The sequence below is a fragment of the Schistocerca americana genome, chromosome 7 (genome assembly GCF_021461395.2).
Source record: "Schistocerca americana isolate TAMUIC-IGC-003095 chromosome 7, iqSchAmer2.1, whole genome shotgun sequence".
NCBI classification, from domain to species: Eukaryota; Metazoa; Arthropoda; class Insecta; order Orthoptera; family Acrididae; genus Schistocerca; species Schistocerca americana.
Genome location: NC_060125.1, coordinates 464,134,585 through 464,151,045, shown reverse-complemented (window position 1 = coordinate 464,151,045; position 16,461 = coordinate 464,134,585). Strand labels below are relative to the sequence as shown.

At 42.3% G+C, this 16,461-nt stretch overlaps 1 protein-coding gene across 1 annotated transcript in view; it reads left to right on the top strand.

Moving 5' to 3' along the window:
- Positions 1 to 16,461, top strand: part of LOC124623017 (lachesin-like) — a 384,735-nt gene that overhangs the window by 335,390 nt on the left and 32,884 nt on the right. Inside the window, exon 7 of the mRNA XM_047148808.1 lies at positions 14,635 to 14,783. Coding sequence (XP_047004764.1) covers positions 14,635 to 14,783 — 149 coding nt within the window. The remainder of the gene's footprint in view (positions 1 to 14,634; positions 14,784 to 16,461) is intronic.

The window sequence follows — 16,461 nt, the reverse complement described above, 5'->3', positions numbered from 1 at the left end:
CCTGGGACCGGACCGCAGCAATGCACGGATGCACGCCAAGACCGTAGGATCCTACGCAGTGCCGTAGGGGACCGCACCGCCACTTCCCAGCAAATTAGGGACACTGTTGCTCCTGGGGTATCGGCGAGGACCATTCGCAACCGTCTCCGTGAAGCTGGGCTACGGTCCCGCACACCGTTAGGCCGTCTTCCGCTCACGCCCCAACATCGTGCAGCCCGCCTCCAGTGGTGTCGCGACAGGCGTGAATGGAGGGACGAATGGAGACGTGTCGTCTTCAGCGATGAGAGTCGCTTCTGCCTTGGTGCCAATGATGGTCGTATGCGTGTTTGGCGCCGTGCAGGTGAGCGCCACAATCAGGACTGCATACGACCGAGGCACACAGGGCCAACACCCGGCATCATGGTGTGGGGAGCGATCTCCTACACTGGCCGTACACCACTGGTGATCGTCGAGGGGACACTGAATAGTCCACGGTACATCCAAACCGTCATCGAACCCATCGTTCTACCATTCCTAGACCGGCAAGGGAACTTGCAGTTCCAACAGGACAATGCACGTCCGCATGTATCCCGTGCCACCCAACGTGCTCTAGAAGGTGTAAGTCAACTACCCTGGCCAGCAAGATCTCCGGAGCTGTCCCCCATTGAGCATGTTTGGGACTGGATGAAGCGTCGTCTCACGCGGTCTGCACGTCCAGCACGAACGCTGGTCCAACTGAGGCGCCAGGTGGAAATGGCATGGCAAGCCGTTCCACAGGACTACATCCAGCATCTCTACGATCGTCTCCATGGGAGAATAGCAGCCTGCATTGCTGCGAAAGGTGGATATACACTGTACTAATGCCGACATTGTGCATGCTCTGTTGCCTGTGTCTATGTGCCTGTGGTTCTGTCAGTGTGATCATGTGATGTATCTGACCCCAGGAATGTGTCAATAAAGTTTCCCCTTTCTGGGATAATGAATTCACGGTGTTCTTATTTCAATTTCCAGGAGTGTAGAACCCAAGACATATTTCACAGTGGAATAGCCCAAACATTTTAGTAAACACAGCAAAAGTTACTAATTACAAGAATATCCAAGGTGTACCTCGGGACTGCATTGTTCATCATGTCTGAGGTATGGTTTTGTTGTTAAAAAGTACGGAATGAATGTCTGTGTAGAGGTTGCATATCGATGTCAATGTAAGTGCACTCTGGCTAGACAGTGGCTAGTACTAACAGTATTACTTTTGCATTATCCGTGCAAGAAATACACTGAGACACCCTGAACGAAGCGTACGAAAACTACTAGGAATAAGCAAAATTCCACGAATTTCTTCGAACGGAGTTGATTTTAACTTAAAAAAAAAAAAACACGCTGCAAATGCTCGCAATATTTCGTGCAAGCGTCAAATGTGTAGCACTCGCTGAACACTGGCAGTGTTGAGCAGAGGATACTAAAGAAGCTGAGTAACCTCTGCTGTTAAATTACGCTGAGTAACCTTTGTTGTTAAATTACTTTATCTCAACTATTAGCCGCCTGGTTTGAGGCACCATTTCACGGATTGCGCGGCCCCTCCCGCCGGAGGTTCGAGTCCTCCCTCGGGCATGGGTTTGTGTTGTTCTTAGCATGAGTTAATTTAAGTTGGTTTACGTGGTGTGCAAGTCTATGGACCGTTGACCTCAGAAGTTTGGTCTCTTAGGACTTCACACACATTTGAACATTTTTTATCTGAATTATTAAGAAATGACACATTACTATATCAGCATATAAAACATAGGCCTTAACCAGCAAAAAAGATAATTCAAAAGTCTGAGATACGGTGTTATACAATGATGAAGTATGATAAGCGGACTGGTTAACGAGAAATAAGTAAGTCTTCCTTAGAATGGGTGAGGAAATGAATATGTGCAAAATGGTTAGACGAAAGGACAAGATAATATGAAATGTGTTACGACTTTAGGGACTACCCTCTATAGGGCTTAAAGAGCGCGTAAGGATCAATGGCTAAAGAGGAAGAGACAGATTTGAATGTCCAATACTTGATCCAAGTCTGAATGCAAGCGCTACTGTGAGATAATGAAGTAGTCACAAGGTAAGAAGTGGTGTCGGGAGATGTCAAGCTAGTGAGAAGACTGTATTTTCCGTTTCTGCAGAGTTCATATTCGATACTGTATAATTAATGCTGTATACGTCGCAGTACCGCATACGTCTACAATACTACAACAACCTCACTATAGAGAGGTCTCTTTAGTAGATGGAAGTATCCTTCACCTGTATCAAACCATTTCTTAAGTTTTCCATGCTTCTTCAAGGAATGCAATTCTATGTAAAAGGTAGCAGGATTACTTTACTAATTCTACTGGAATTCCTAGCGTTTTGATAATTAGTTTCTTGTGTTTCTTGTTTCAACAGTCACCGAATCACCGCCCTTCTCGTGTTTCTTATTACTCTCTCGACTTTCAAGCTACACAGTACTTGTGACAAGTAATTAACTTCAGTTCTTCTTCCACACGTCTCTTCATTATTCACTTAAGTTACTTGTCCTGAAGTTTGGTAAATTTTGTGTAGCTGATTTTGTCCTTCACCCAGCAATCCTAACTTGTCCTGAAGTTTGATAAATTTTGTGTAGTTGATTTTGTCCTTCACCCTGCTATCCTAACAAACGCCCATGTTAATTTGATTATTTAATCACCCAATGTGTAATTTGAAAGCGTTTCAGGCGTCACTTGTTACCAGAAGAACTGAGAGGAGTGTTGCTGTAGTAACAGCATGGAGAATCAAATCATTACATGGACTTCGTACAGTATTAAGGATAGACGACGTATTTCACAAAGTAATCCAATCAGTATAAAGCAAGCTATCATTAGCACGTGTTTTCTGTAGCTCTCAGTAGCAAATTGTTCACTCAGCAGTTACCTAAAAACGAACTACTTCGTCTACATGTCATTTAGAGCCTACTCATTTACTGTTCCAACCAGCCTGGTGTCTTAGACATAAAAAGGAAGAAACACAGTCACTAGTGAGAGGCTCCCCTGGTCTCCGCTGCAGCAAATGACTGTTTTATCCAGGCTTTTATCTTGCCTTTGTCAACTGCGACAGGTGTTTCAAACTCTCATCAGGGTGTGCTCTGGAAAACTGGTTGCTGTAGCGAACTTTCTTGATCTGCTCCGGAGTCTCTTTGCCTAAGCGAAATTCAATAGCAGGATTATCTCAATTTGTAATACTTCTTGGATTTGTTGTAATCATTTCGAGTTGCGTCAACATATAACGTAAAGTATATAATATACATTCAAGCAGCAGAAGGATTCGGGCACTGTTAATATTCTTTATTTTCAGTAAACACGCTACCTACTCATGCCATAAAAGTTACTTCAGAGTGTATGGATTTTGAATACAGTTGAAGAAAATTTGTCCAAAAATCTTAAAAGTGGCTCCATTTTCCTAGATTCTGTATACGAATTCCGTTAAAAATCAAAAGACAACCAACTACGCCAGATGGGAGAAACTGTAGGATGTTCCATCATCACGCATGTCCAGATAACGAATAAAGACTTGGACTAAGATAAGATTTTTGTGAGGACACTGCCAGAAACGTAAATATAGAGAAATTGTCAATCCGTTTTGTATGTAGAATCTTGGGCTTCTTTCATATAGGAATACTCCTTTATACAACTGAGCCTCTTGTTCAGAGAATCCTAATTACGAGCGCATTCACTCTCTTATAATGTCTGACTGCAGAGTCGATCATTATTACTTCACTATTCTGCATCTTTAGTATCACTGTCCTATACGTTCTGCAGCACTTTGTTGTAACACTTCCTATCGCTAGATTGAGTGCTTCTACACTCCTGGAAATTGAAATAAGAACACCGTGAATTCATTGTCCCAGGAAAGGGAAACTTTATTGACACATTCCTGGGGTCAGATACATCACATGATCACACTGACAGAACCACAGGCACATAGACACAGGCAACAGAGCATGCACAATGTCGGCACTAGTACAGTGTATATCCACCTTTCGCAGCAATGCAGGCTGCTATTCTCCCATGGAGACGATCGTAGAGATGCTGGATGTAGTCCTGTGGAACGGTTTGCCATGCCATTTCCACCTGGCGCCTCAGTTGGACCAGCGTTCGTGCTGGACGTGCAGACCGCGTGAGACGACGCTTCATCCAGTCCCAAACATGCTCAATGGGGGACAGATCTGGAGATCTTGCTGGCCAGGGTAGTTGACTTACACCTTCTAGAGCACGTTGGGTGGCACGGGATACATGCGGACGTGCATTGTCCTGTTGGAACAGCAAGTTCCCTTGCCGGTCTAGGAATGGTAGAACGATGGGTTCGATGACGGTTTGGATGTACCGTGGACTATTCAGTGTCCCCTCGACGATCACCAGTGGTGTACGGCCAGTGTAGGAGATCGCTCCCCACACCATGATGCCGGGTGTTGGCCCTGTGTGCCTCGGTCGTATGCAGTTCTGATTGTGGCGCTCACCTGCACGGCGCCAAACACGCATACGACCATCATTGGCACCAAGGCAGAAGCGACTCTCATCGCTGAAGACGACACGTCTCCATTCGTCCCTCCATTCACGCCTGTCGCGACACCACTGGAGGCGGGCTGCACGATGTTGGGGCGTGAGCGGAAGACGGCCTAACGGTGTGCGGGACCGTAGCCCAGCTTCATGGAGACGGTTGCGAATGGTCCTCGCCGATACCCCAGGAGCAACAGTGTCCCTAATTTGCTGGGAAGTGGCGGTGCGGTCCCCTACGGCACTGCGTAGGATCCTACGGTCTTGGCGTGCATCCGTGCGTCGCTGCGGTCCGGTCCCAGGTCGACGGGCACGTGCACCTTCCGCCGACCACTGGCGACAACATCGATGTACTGTGGAGACATCACGCCCCACGTGTTGAGCAATTCGGCGGTACGTCCACCCGGCCTCCCGCATGCCCACTATACGCCCTCGCTCAAAGTCCGTCAACTGCACATACGGTTCACGTCCACGCTGTCGCGGCATGCTACCAGTGTTAAAGACTGCGATGGAGCTTCGTATGCCACGGCAAACTGGCTGACACTGACGGCGGCGGTGCACAAATGCTGCGCAGCTAGCGCCATTCGACGGCCAACACCGCGGTTCCTGGTGTGTCCGCTGTGCCGTGCGTGTGATCATTGCTTGTACAGCCCTCTCGCAGTGTCCGGAGCAAGTATGGTGGGTCTGACACACCGGTGTCAATGTGTTCTTTTTTCCATTTCCAGGAGTGTATTTTCGTCTCTGCGCCAGATGCAAGAGACCTCCGAGCCCAGAGATGACGCACTTTTTTGCGGAAAATGCTTTCGTACGGCCTTAAGAGCTAGGGGGTTAATGGAACCTTCCTAGACCTTTTATGTCCTGAAGTTCTTTATTTGAATGGCCCTCCGCTAACAGAACTGTTATTACTTATTTTTGTAAAATCGTCATCTTTTTCATCTCTATCACTGACATCTTCCACCATCCACCGACTAACGGTTTCATCGAACTTATGACTGACGAAACTGGGGCGTTCATGGGAATAAATTTTCTACTGTATTGGAGAAAACAGATACGTGGACCTAGAAGGGCGGTCTAGGAGACCCCATCACGAGTCAGTAAAATGCATCACAAACAAACAGGAAAGGCGATAATGCAACCGATAGCAAAAGATCGTAGGATTGGCGACTTAAGGAGGGTATGGAGAGCTAAGGACCATTCCGCCGGGGCTGACCTAGAAAAGCGAGTTCGAATATTTTCGTGCGGTCGGAGAGACCACAACTCGTGATTTAGGAGTTAGTGACATACCTTCGGCTAAACAGTGTCGACTCTGGTACCATATTAGATAGTGTGACATAATAACGTATCTTTCAGTAAATTTTATAGTAATATTTAAAGTAACAATTATTTATTGTTCAATCTCAGTTGCAAATATTTTTTATGTTGAATGATATGTTTCGACCACTGTGTATCATCTTCAGATGTGAGTAGTGCTCTGATATGAGGTTCAGAATAGACAAGACGGGTTCCTGACCCAACTATTTAAATCTAAAGATGATCTAGTGTGATCTAAACATGTCATTTAATTTAAAAAGTAGTTTATCTCAGGCTGGACAATTAATGAGAATTATTTTAAACGTCAGTTACTGATCCCCTCGATACGAATATGTCAGTTATAGTAAAAATAGAATAGCCTTCTGTAGCTGCACGTTGCTGCACTCGTACACTATACGTTACTGGTGTTTTGTGGCGAGTGGCCAACAGAAAATCTAGGGGCTGCTGTTAGTTGCTGAATTCGGGCCCTACGGTACGGACAGCTGTGTGTTAGTCACGGAGTTGCGGTGTTGAGCAGGTGAAAGTTCTGAAGTTGGTGTGAACAGACATGTTTACCTGGAGCTACCATGATTAGTACCATTAACTAACAGCTTGATTTCAGTCTGCAAGTCAAAACTGTGGGCCCTGCTTTGAGGAGAAAGTAAACCATACACTGGTTAGCGGGATGCAAACTGTTGATAATTTAACGAGATACTGGAGCTGGAGCAGGTGCTCATTTTAAAAAGAGTCTGATATCGAGATAGTTACTCTGCACATAAGCATTAAAGCCAAAACAATCTCTGTAGTTGGCCCCTTAGCGACCTAACAAACTGCTAGGCAGTTGCAACTAATTGGTCACTGCTGGTGTACGAAGCACGGTTCACCTTAACGGTTGTATTTGACGCTTGTAACAGCTTCCAAGAGGAACTAAAATTTGATATTCAATATTTCATATAACTGTTGACTATTATAATTTGCACATTAAGTTGTATAGCCGGACGTTTAAGGCTGAGTACAATAAGAGAAGTGCCACAGTTAGAAATAGTGGTTGTGTCTTTCGGCAACAGGTAATAGCATGAAAATTACCCAGACATTATCTGAGAATGAGAGCACGAATGTCTTCCGACAAACTTTGCACCTAATTTTAAATCTATTCGATATTTGTTCTCGCTGACATCCGATAAAAATAATAAAAGGGGAGATATTTGTATCGTTCACTACATTTTCAGTGCTCATGCAGTAAAACTTCAGTATCAGACATGATTTTTTATTTTATTACTGCCTTACGTATACAGCTATTCGCAATAGAATTTTCAGGTAGTATTCACAAATTCCGCTGAATGTACATGAGAAAGTATATCACTGTAGGGCATATAGTTCAGGAGATATGTCTTCATAAACACTGATATGTGTGAAAAGGTGATGCATGACAGATGAAATTCCTGTAAAACAAGATGCGTGAAAAATGAGATGCCTGAAAAACTAGATTTCCTTAAAATGGAGAGTAAACTATACAGATTATGCTCGCCCAGTTTTGATCTTAACTTTTTTGTTAGTCAGTGCGTGAATAATCAAAAACTAACAAAACCCACGTAATTATGGTTTTGCTCCTTCAACCATACATTTCACATGCTTAATATCACATACCTAACACTTTAACTCATTTGTACAGTAACTAGATAGTTGAAGCTATTTTGTATATAACTCCTGTAATGGCACATCCTCCTTGTCACGTGACACCAAAGGTCCTGTGTGAAGAAACAGTCTGTAATCTCTCACAGGAAATTAATAATATTAATGACTTGCAATTCACAGAAAAGGTGTAAAATACGGAAGAACACAATTTAAATAACTTTCTGGATATATAAATATAGGTGGTAATTTGCTTGACTTGGTCGATTATCGATTAAATATCACAGTTTAGAGGAACCAAAATTGCGAAATCGTTGTGGTATCTGGCTTAAATAATTTTCCATTTCAGATTACTGCAATTAATCCTGGAAACTGATTTATGAGACAATCACGATAAGCAAAATAAAAATATGTGTTGTCATTAAAGTATACTAGTGATGTTTTAGAGGAAATTTTTTCTTTTTTTCTGATCAATCTGTCCATTTGAAATAATTTCAGGATGTCTCGTTGCAGGTATTTCTATTTCTTCGAAAATATAATCGTCTTTTTCGGCTATATATTTGTTACATATTATTTACTGACAACGAATTTCACTGTCCTGATAACAGAAATAATACAAATTAGAAGTAGCATTATGTAAACTCTGTGCCATACACCAAAAATAATTTTACCTATATAGAAATTGCCAGTGCCAACAGGATACGTTTTAGTAAAAAAAAAAAAAAAAAAAAAAATGCTGATTACATATTTGTATATAAAAATCATATAATCCTATTATTACATGAAAATTACGAAATATTGTCATTGCCACATTCTAGAGAACATTCTGTATGGCAAGTCACATTAAAATGAATTAAGAAATCTCATACACAAGAAACAATGCTACATTCACTGTAAGCAATGTATCAGAAGATATGTCTGGCTTTTGTGTAATAAAGATACCTCTCATGATGGGCATTACCTGAGACTAGACTGGTAAAATAAATTATTAGCATCAAGCAGCTTCAGTCAAGCAATAAATTATTAATATGACATGCTTACAAATTCTACAAGCTGCAGAGTACCGAATGTACAAGGCATTTTAATACTCCACAACAGTACAACCGGTGCTATTCTCTTGTACCATAAGACATGACTGAAGGTAATTCTTCAGGCTTTCCTAGCGATCTAATGACATCTTGGGTTGTCGGGTGTTCTGCCGGATATCGCCGTCGTACTTGCACGATATTTCGGTAGCGTAGCTTGTTACCTTCATTAGGTACGACATGAGACTACTCCTCGAGTGGACCTGGTCCAGTAGTTATGCCTGTGGCCTTCTAGCTTCATCAGGCGCTGTCGCGGGAAATGTTAAGGACGACCTGGGCTTACGGAAAACAGGTGTTTATAATATACCTTGCCAATGTGGCATGGGAGTCAATAGAGATAAAGGTGACCAATAATCTCATGAACCGTGACACGGGGTACCAGCCAAGTAGAGCCTGCTATGGAATTATTGAAGAAGCAATGGGGACAGTTGCAGCACTTCACAAATAGAAGAACTGAAGGCGTGGACATGAAGAACGATCCCCATACAGGAGCATCAGACTGAAGATGGAACGACCAAGGTCGGGAATAACGGGCGCGGACCGCAGAGGGAACATCTAGAACCGCAGCGGACCGAAAATGGAACGGCAACGCTCCCTCCAACAGATCACTGTGAGCGGGAGAGGACCGTAGGGGGAATACCTGGTACGACAGACGGGATACCAAAAGCATCAGACCAAAGATGGAACACCCAGGAGCGTGTCTGGCGGGCGTAGACCGAAAAGAGAACACCCAGGACTGCCTCGGACGGAAAAGGGAACGGCAATGCTCCAGAAGATCGCAACGAGCGGGCGCGGACCGCAGAGAGAGCGCCTGGTGAAGGGGGGAAGGCCACATGTATAAATACTGGACCAGGTCCACTCGAGGAGTAGTCTCAGGTCGCACCTGATGAAGGTAACGAACTACGCTACCGAAATATCGTGCAAGTACAACGCTGACATCCGGCGGAACACCCGACAACCCAAGATATCATGACTGAAGGTAATTATAAACATCGAAGTATACACTGAACAGCCAAAACATTATGACCACTGCCCACTGGCCACGTTGGATGCTGCTTGGTGTCGTTGCGGACAAGTGATGTAGTAACAAATGTATGTAAGTGAAGCAGACAAGGGCAAGGAACCACACTAGCGAAGATAAGGGCTGCAAGTGGCGAAATCCATTGAGATAAACAACTCTGGCAAAGGGCAGATTATTTTTACGGAGAGCCTGTGAACGAGTATTTCTAAAACGGCGAAGATGGTAGAATGTTCAGGCGTTACTGTCGTGAGCATTTACGGAAAGAGATAGAAGGACAGTGAAAGTAGCACTTGCGGCTCGATGGTCGGACGTCCACGACTCTTCACAGAACATTGATTGGCCTGTTCTGTAAAGTCGGATATGTGGTTATCTGTGGCATCTCTGCAGAAAGAGCACAATGATGGTGCACGCACAAGTGTTTCAGAGCACACCGTTCATCGTACATTATTGAACACGCCGTTGTGCTACAGACCACCTACAGGTGTTTACATTTTGATCCAATGCCACCTTCAATTACGAATGCGGTGGGCACTGGACCATCGGAATTTGACCATCAATCAAAGGAAACGTGTCGGCTCCTCGGGTGAATCACATTTTTGCGTAGACTAGGTCTATAGTCGTCTCCACAAACGCAGTCACCGAGGTGAACGACGGCTAGAAATGTGCAGCGCGCTGCGGACGCAGACTGGTGGGAGCAGTATAATGCTGTGAGGGACATTATCTTCCGCTTTCAATAGACCTGTGGCAGTATTCGAAGACACGCTGACAGCTGCGAACCACATGCATCACTTCATGCTTGATGTCGTCCCCAGCAGCGTTGTTATCTTTCAGCACTGTGATTATCCATGTCCCCGAGCCAGAACTGTGCTACATTGGTCTTAAGGACATTATAGTCAACTCACGTTGATACCTCGGCCGGATGTAAATCCTATGGAAGCCATCTAGGTCGCTACCGGGTACCATCACCGCGTACGCAAATGAGAGGCCGTTATTCACGCGAATTACATGATCTGTGCGTAGACATCTAATGCCCCATGCCTCAACAAAGCTACTAACTAATAGTCGGGTCCCTGATACGCAGAATCGGTGAAGCATTTCTTTCCAAAGATGGACGAAAACGTTATTAATCGGGTGGTCATCACGTTTTCGCTCGTTATTGTATGTTTCAATAAAAAAATTTTCTCCAGTCAAGCTAATACAAAATATGCACACATGAATGCAAATGCAACAACAAGAATGTAATGTGGCTAAAAGAAAAGATCCGAGATAAATATTAAAGAACCGGTTGTCAAAGAGAAATCTGTATTTAGCGCATATAGAAATAGGAAAGCTATTACAAAATCATTTATTTGACATAATTATTAAAACGATTACTGAGTATGCAAAAACTGAATATCGAAAAAATAAAACTAATGATTAGGAGAAAAGTTAATGCATTGATGCAGAACTACAATTAGAATACAAAAGGAGTAGAATGCGACCAAAATTTAAATTTTTCGACGGAGTAAAAAATTTTGCAGAAGTAGAATTGAGGGTCTGAGAGCCATCACTGGGAACCATAAGGGAATAAGCAACACTGTCGTCGATTTAGAGACTGTAGCATGCACGCATGCTCCTAACAAGTGTTGATTTTGTGGTCAGTATGCTTTATCTGTGCTATACCCCTACACTGTATATATGAACATCTGCAAAAGCTGTCTTACCTACTTCTCTGATACTTTCATGTAGGCCCAAAGCCCAAATTGTCATTGGGGTGTGAATGCTTACTGACTGCATTGACGTCCATTTCTTCACAAAAGCTGGAATCTCCAGAAGGCACGCCGCACCATACATTCACAATCCATCGTTTCAGTATTATAGTCTGTAAAATGAATTCTGAGGGTATCAGAACCTTTATGAGCATTACAGTGCTCACTGAAAACCAAAAGTAGATGTTCAAGGTAACAATGTACATGTTACAAGGATGGAATATGGAACAGGTTACCATGAACTGTTGTTCAAAGTTGCCTATTATTCACTGAAGTCTTGCAAGGCCATCATCATTTTCAAATCACATTGAGAAAGACCGCAACTTGTCATTTCTCCTTTGTCAGGGGATGCCCTGCGAAATCTAGTTCCCAGTTGCACAGATAGAAGGCAAGTATCAACCTCGAAACATAAACAGTTTGCAAAACTACTATATAAAAATTGAAATACATAGAGTTAACAAAACTATTAGATTTCTTACATGAAGTGAAGCCACAGTTTTATCTGAATCTCAAGCCGGAGAATATGCTTTACGATAATTATGGTAAAGAGTACTATGATGTGTTGCAATAAATCAAAATTGTGTGTGATGTGCATTTAGTATCGGTTCTTTAAGTTGTGATTCTAGTTTCACAGTCATTACAAACTACACAAAAGTCAAAAAGGCATTATTTCCACTAGACTATAAATGAAAATTTGTTTAATTAACGTTAATAATAATTTTATATATATTAATTAAAATTGTACAGCATAAAGTGGGCCCATTATTAAAGAAGATACAGAATGTTGGGACGTGGTTAAAAATCAAGTCAAACCTTGGGGTTGCCAACAAATTTGATTTTCACAAAAACATCTATTTTCTTCAAAACTTTGTGTTTGTGATTTGAGCTGTTATGATTCTCAGTGGATCAGTTTAATAATAAGAATAACGTAACATATCTATTATATAAAGGCTTAGGACATATTTTAACAAAACTGCTTGTACTAATGTAGCAAACGTTCTTGCTCATGTGTAAATAGTAACTGATACAACTAAGCCTTCTATTGCAGATTAATGGTATGTTACTGCAAGAATATCCAAAAAAGTTAGCATACAACTACAGAACTACAAATAACTAAGCCTAAAAAAGGATAAAACTTGTGAAAGAACAGAAACAAACAATGTTATAGTACTCAAAGCAGACAAGAGAAATTCATTTGTGACCATCATCAAAATAGGCTATCTATATAAAATCTTAGAGTTATTCAGTAAAAACAACATTAGTGACATAGAATTGATTGCATTTAAGGGGGGTAGGATGTCAAACAGGACTTGGAGCAGGAGAGCCACCACAGGACATTTTAAGTTTTACTGTCTATACTTTTACAAATACATTCAAAAAACTTTTTAGCATAACCATGAAGGATTCAGGATTCACACTCAAAGCAAAATAAATTATTTTGCATGTGAAATTTCATCAATTTTTCAGTTATTATTGGCTGCATTTGTTTCTGTTGGTACACTTTTCATTATAAGTAAAAGAGATTCTTCGATTAATTTGCACAGCATAGAAATCATACTTACAGATGTATGAAACCCAAAAATTGACTTAAGTTACGAAAAAAATTAATGAGCTGTTACATTTTAAACTTCATGTTTAGAGAAACTTCAAATTTCATAGGTAATTATCTCAGTTTTTACCACAGTTTTAAATAGATTTGGAAAATTCTAGTGCTTCATACACCTGTAAGTATGGTTTGGATGCTGTTAAAAATGTATCGAAGAATCTCTCCTACTTGTGACGAAAAGTGTATCTATAGCAACAAATGCAGCCAAGAGTAAGTGAAGAAGTGATGAAATATCCCAAAAAAAATTATTTTGTTATATTTTTGAATTTCCACTGCTATGAGTGTGAATCCTGATCCTTCCTGGTCATGCAGATAAAGTTTATGAATGTATGTGTAAAAGTATAGGCAGTGGAAATTAAAATGTCCTGTGGTGACTTTCGTGTTCCAAGTTGGCCCGTTTGACGTCCTACACCCCTTAACTGCCTCACCTTTACACATACATAACAATTTAAGTAAAGCTCACTTAGCTTTGACAGTCATTAGCTGAGCAGCAATTAATTAAATTTAATAATTCATGCTACGTGTGGCACCACAACAACATTAACCCTGTATTAATTTGGCAAATGACTGAGACGAGAACTCGGATTTAAATATCGTTAAATATGAGTTTCATTAAGAGCATTTGAGGTAAATTAAAATCGTAATACCAGTGTAATCAATAAAATTGTAGTGTCAGTGGGACTAGGCGTTCACTTAACTAGCACTACTCATGCACTGTTACTAACAACATTCATAGAATGTAACTCTTACCTCACCCTCACATTTACACGTACAGGGCGACTAAATACTGCTACAGCTGGCAATTAGACAGTCAAGCCGTACTCCAGCCTGTTTCCTAAACTCTGTTACCAACTTCAGAAATACACAAAATGCTCTGATACCTGAAATCATGCCAGAGAAATTACACCATGGAAATATCTCTTCTCGGAGTTAGCCCACCCCAAAAACCCGATCATGAACTAGTTGCTCACGTAACGCTTCTCGAGTCACAGTTTTAAAATGTTAATTCAAATATCTTTGGATACGCAAGTGAACATGTTGTCACAGTTATAGATGAGAAGCATTAAAATGAAAATCAGATCGACCCACCTTCATCATTGCGGAGAAATTATACAAACACGTATTGCTTAACGATCACAGTGCTATTAGAAGAACATATCACCACTACCCGCGCAGTGGCTCGAACTAAAGCCACGCTCCGGATAGAAGCACTGTCTGGTAATCACAAACATTGAAAACAAACGTCTTCTGATTAAGCAACAGAGCTGAGAACTAGTCAGCTATTTATGAAATATAATGACCGTACAAGTAATCCAGACGGTACAGTAATCTCAGGTCTAAGATGTAAGCCACCTATCATGTTAAGCCCGTCGCACCACTGTCCTTCCGCAGGTACAGCTGATGACCCACACTCAGTGCTCGTCGTGAAAAGGCAACATAAGTTATTTTATTTTTCTGTAATTGCTTTTCAGTGAAACACCTCACGAATCCATAATTACTTTCTCCCAACAAACCCTCCCCCATCGTTTCAACTGTCCTTAGAATTGTCCTTCTGAGAATTCTTGAAGTATGTGATATTAGGCTGTAGGTTCGGTACTGTTCCCATTTTGTGGTTGCTGCCTTCCAAATGGTGCTCAGCTGATATCTCTACACATTCAGGCTGCTATGAACAGCAGAACTACAGTTAGGTGTTTGCGTCACAGATTGGTTAGTTTGGAATACTTTCTGTCTGCAGGCCCAAGTATGCGATCCGCGAGAGCCGGGCTTCCTACAAGTCCTACATGTGGCTGGTGATCCGCAGCTTCAGCCGGTCGGACATCGGCACGTACAACTGCGTCGCCACCAACTCGCTGGGGCGGGCAGAGGGTACCCTCCGACTATACGGTGAGTACACACACTCGTACCAACTGCCTAAGTTAATCTCATCGTAGAAATAATTGGGAACCCCTAAAGATATCAGTACAGGCATCTGTTAATACCATGTAATTTCGTTCTGGGGCTTGAGAACCACCTGGACTCGGTTAAGAAGTAAGCCCAGAAGGCTATGCAGATGCGTCGTATCCAGGTTAAGCCTTTCATCGAGGATTTAATCGCGCAATGACACAAAACTACAGGAATGCTGATGCCGTTTTAGCCGCTGTTCCACGACGCTCCATAAATTTTCCATGGTGTTCAAGCTGGGTGATTTTTAAGGCCAATCGGTATGTAATAGTCTAGAGGAGTGTTTAGACAACCAGTCATTTATTGTACGAGCCCTATGAATGTATCGTCTGTATGCAAAGTCTCTTATGAGGTGACCTACTACAAATGATTGTAAGCATTTGCCGTAGCATTTCCCGTCTCCAACAGATTAGGATGGAACTTTCGCTCACTGCCTGCAGCAATTCCTGTCAGATATGGAAGTGATTTTGATTTATAAGCATTGAAACGCATATCCAGTCATAATCAGGATCTTTTTCCGAACACAATTCTAGCTTCCTATTTTGTGGCCACATATCACACCACTGCAATCCACCGCGAAATACCAACAGATCCAGCAAGTTTACGGACTGTATGGCCAAGGCCACTGTCAAATACGATTGCCCCATTTTGCAAGTCTTTCACTCCATACGTTCACCCGTGCTTATGCACAACGTAACCTTAAAACACAAATGTTTCACTGATCTCTACTGCCTTATGCTCACTTAGCGGTATTGCGTGCGTGAGTGAGCACGTGACTTGATCGCTGCGTCGTCTTGGCTTAAAGTATCATCTATGCATGCGCAGTGAGGTGAGACAGATTTTGTCCACTAATTTGTTTGCACATTTGATCCGACAGGACAGACTCAGGTCTCGAATAAAATGCTGTTGTTTATTGTACTTCTTATGGCGCAATATAGGTCACTGATCGCTGTGCCTCTTACTTGGTACACCACTTAAAGAGAAAATTTGGTGATGGCCGGTGTTTGTCACTCTCCACACTAGTCTAATCTGGATAATTCTGCTCATCCCTGTATAACTGCTGCATACTAAATTAATTTGAACCTGCTTACCGAACTACGCTGAAGTGATAAAAGTCATAGGAGACATCCTAACATTCTGTCGGCCCGTCTTTTGTCCGGAATACTTCTGCAGATCGATGTAGCACGGACTCAACAAGTCGTTGAAAGTTACTGAGCCGTGTAGCCTGTATAGCCGTACATAATTGCGAAAGAGATGCCAGTGCACGAACTGACCTCTCGATTATGTCCGATAAATACTCGATGCGATTCATATCAGGCGATCTGGGTGGTGAAATAATTTGCTCGAGCTGTCCAGAAAGTTCCTCAAAACAATTACGAATGATTGTCGCCCTGTGACATGGCCCAATGTCTTCCATAAAAATTCCATCGTTGTCTGGGAATGTTAGAGATGGTCTCCAGGTAATCTAATAAAGCCATTTCCAGCCAGTAATAGGTTCTGCTGGACCAAGGGGCTGACACCATTCCATATAAACACAACCCGCCCCATTATGGAATCACCACCACGTTGTACAGTGCCTTATTGACAGTATGGGTCCGTAGATTCATTGGGTCTGCTCCAC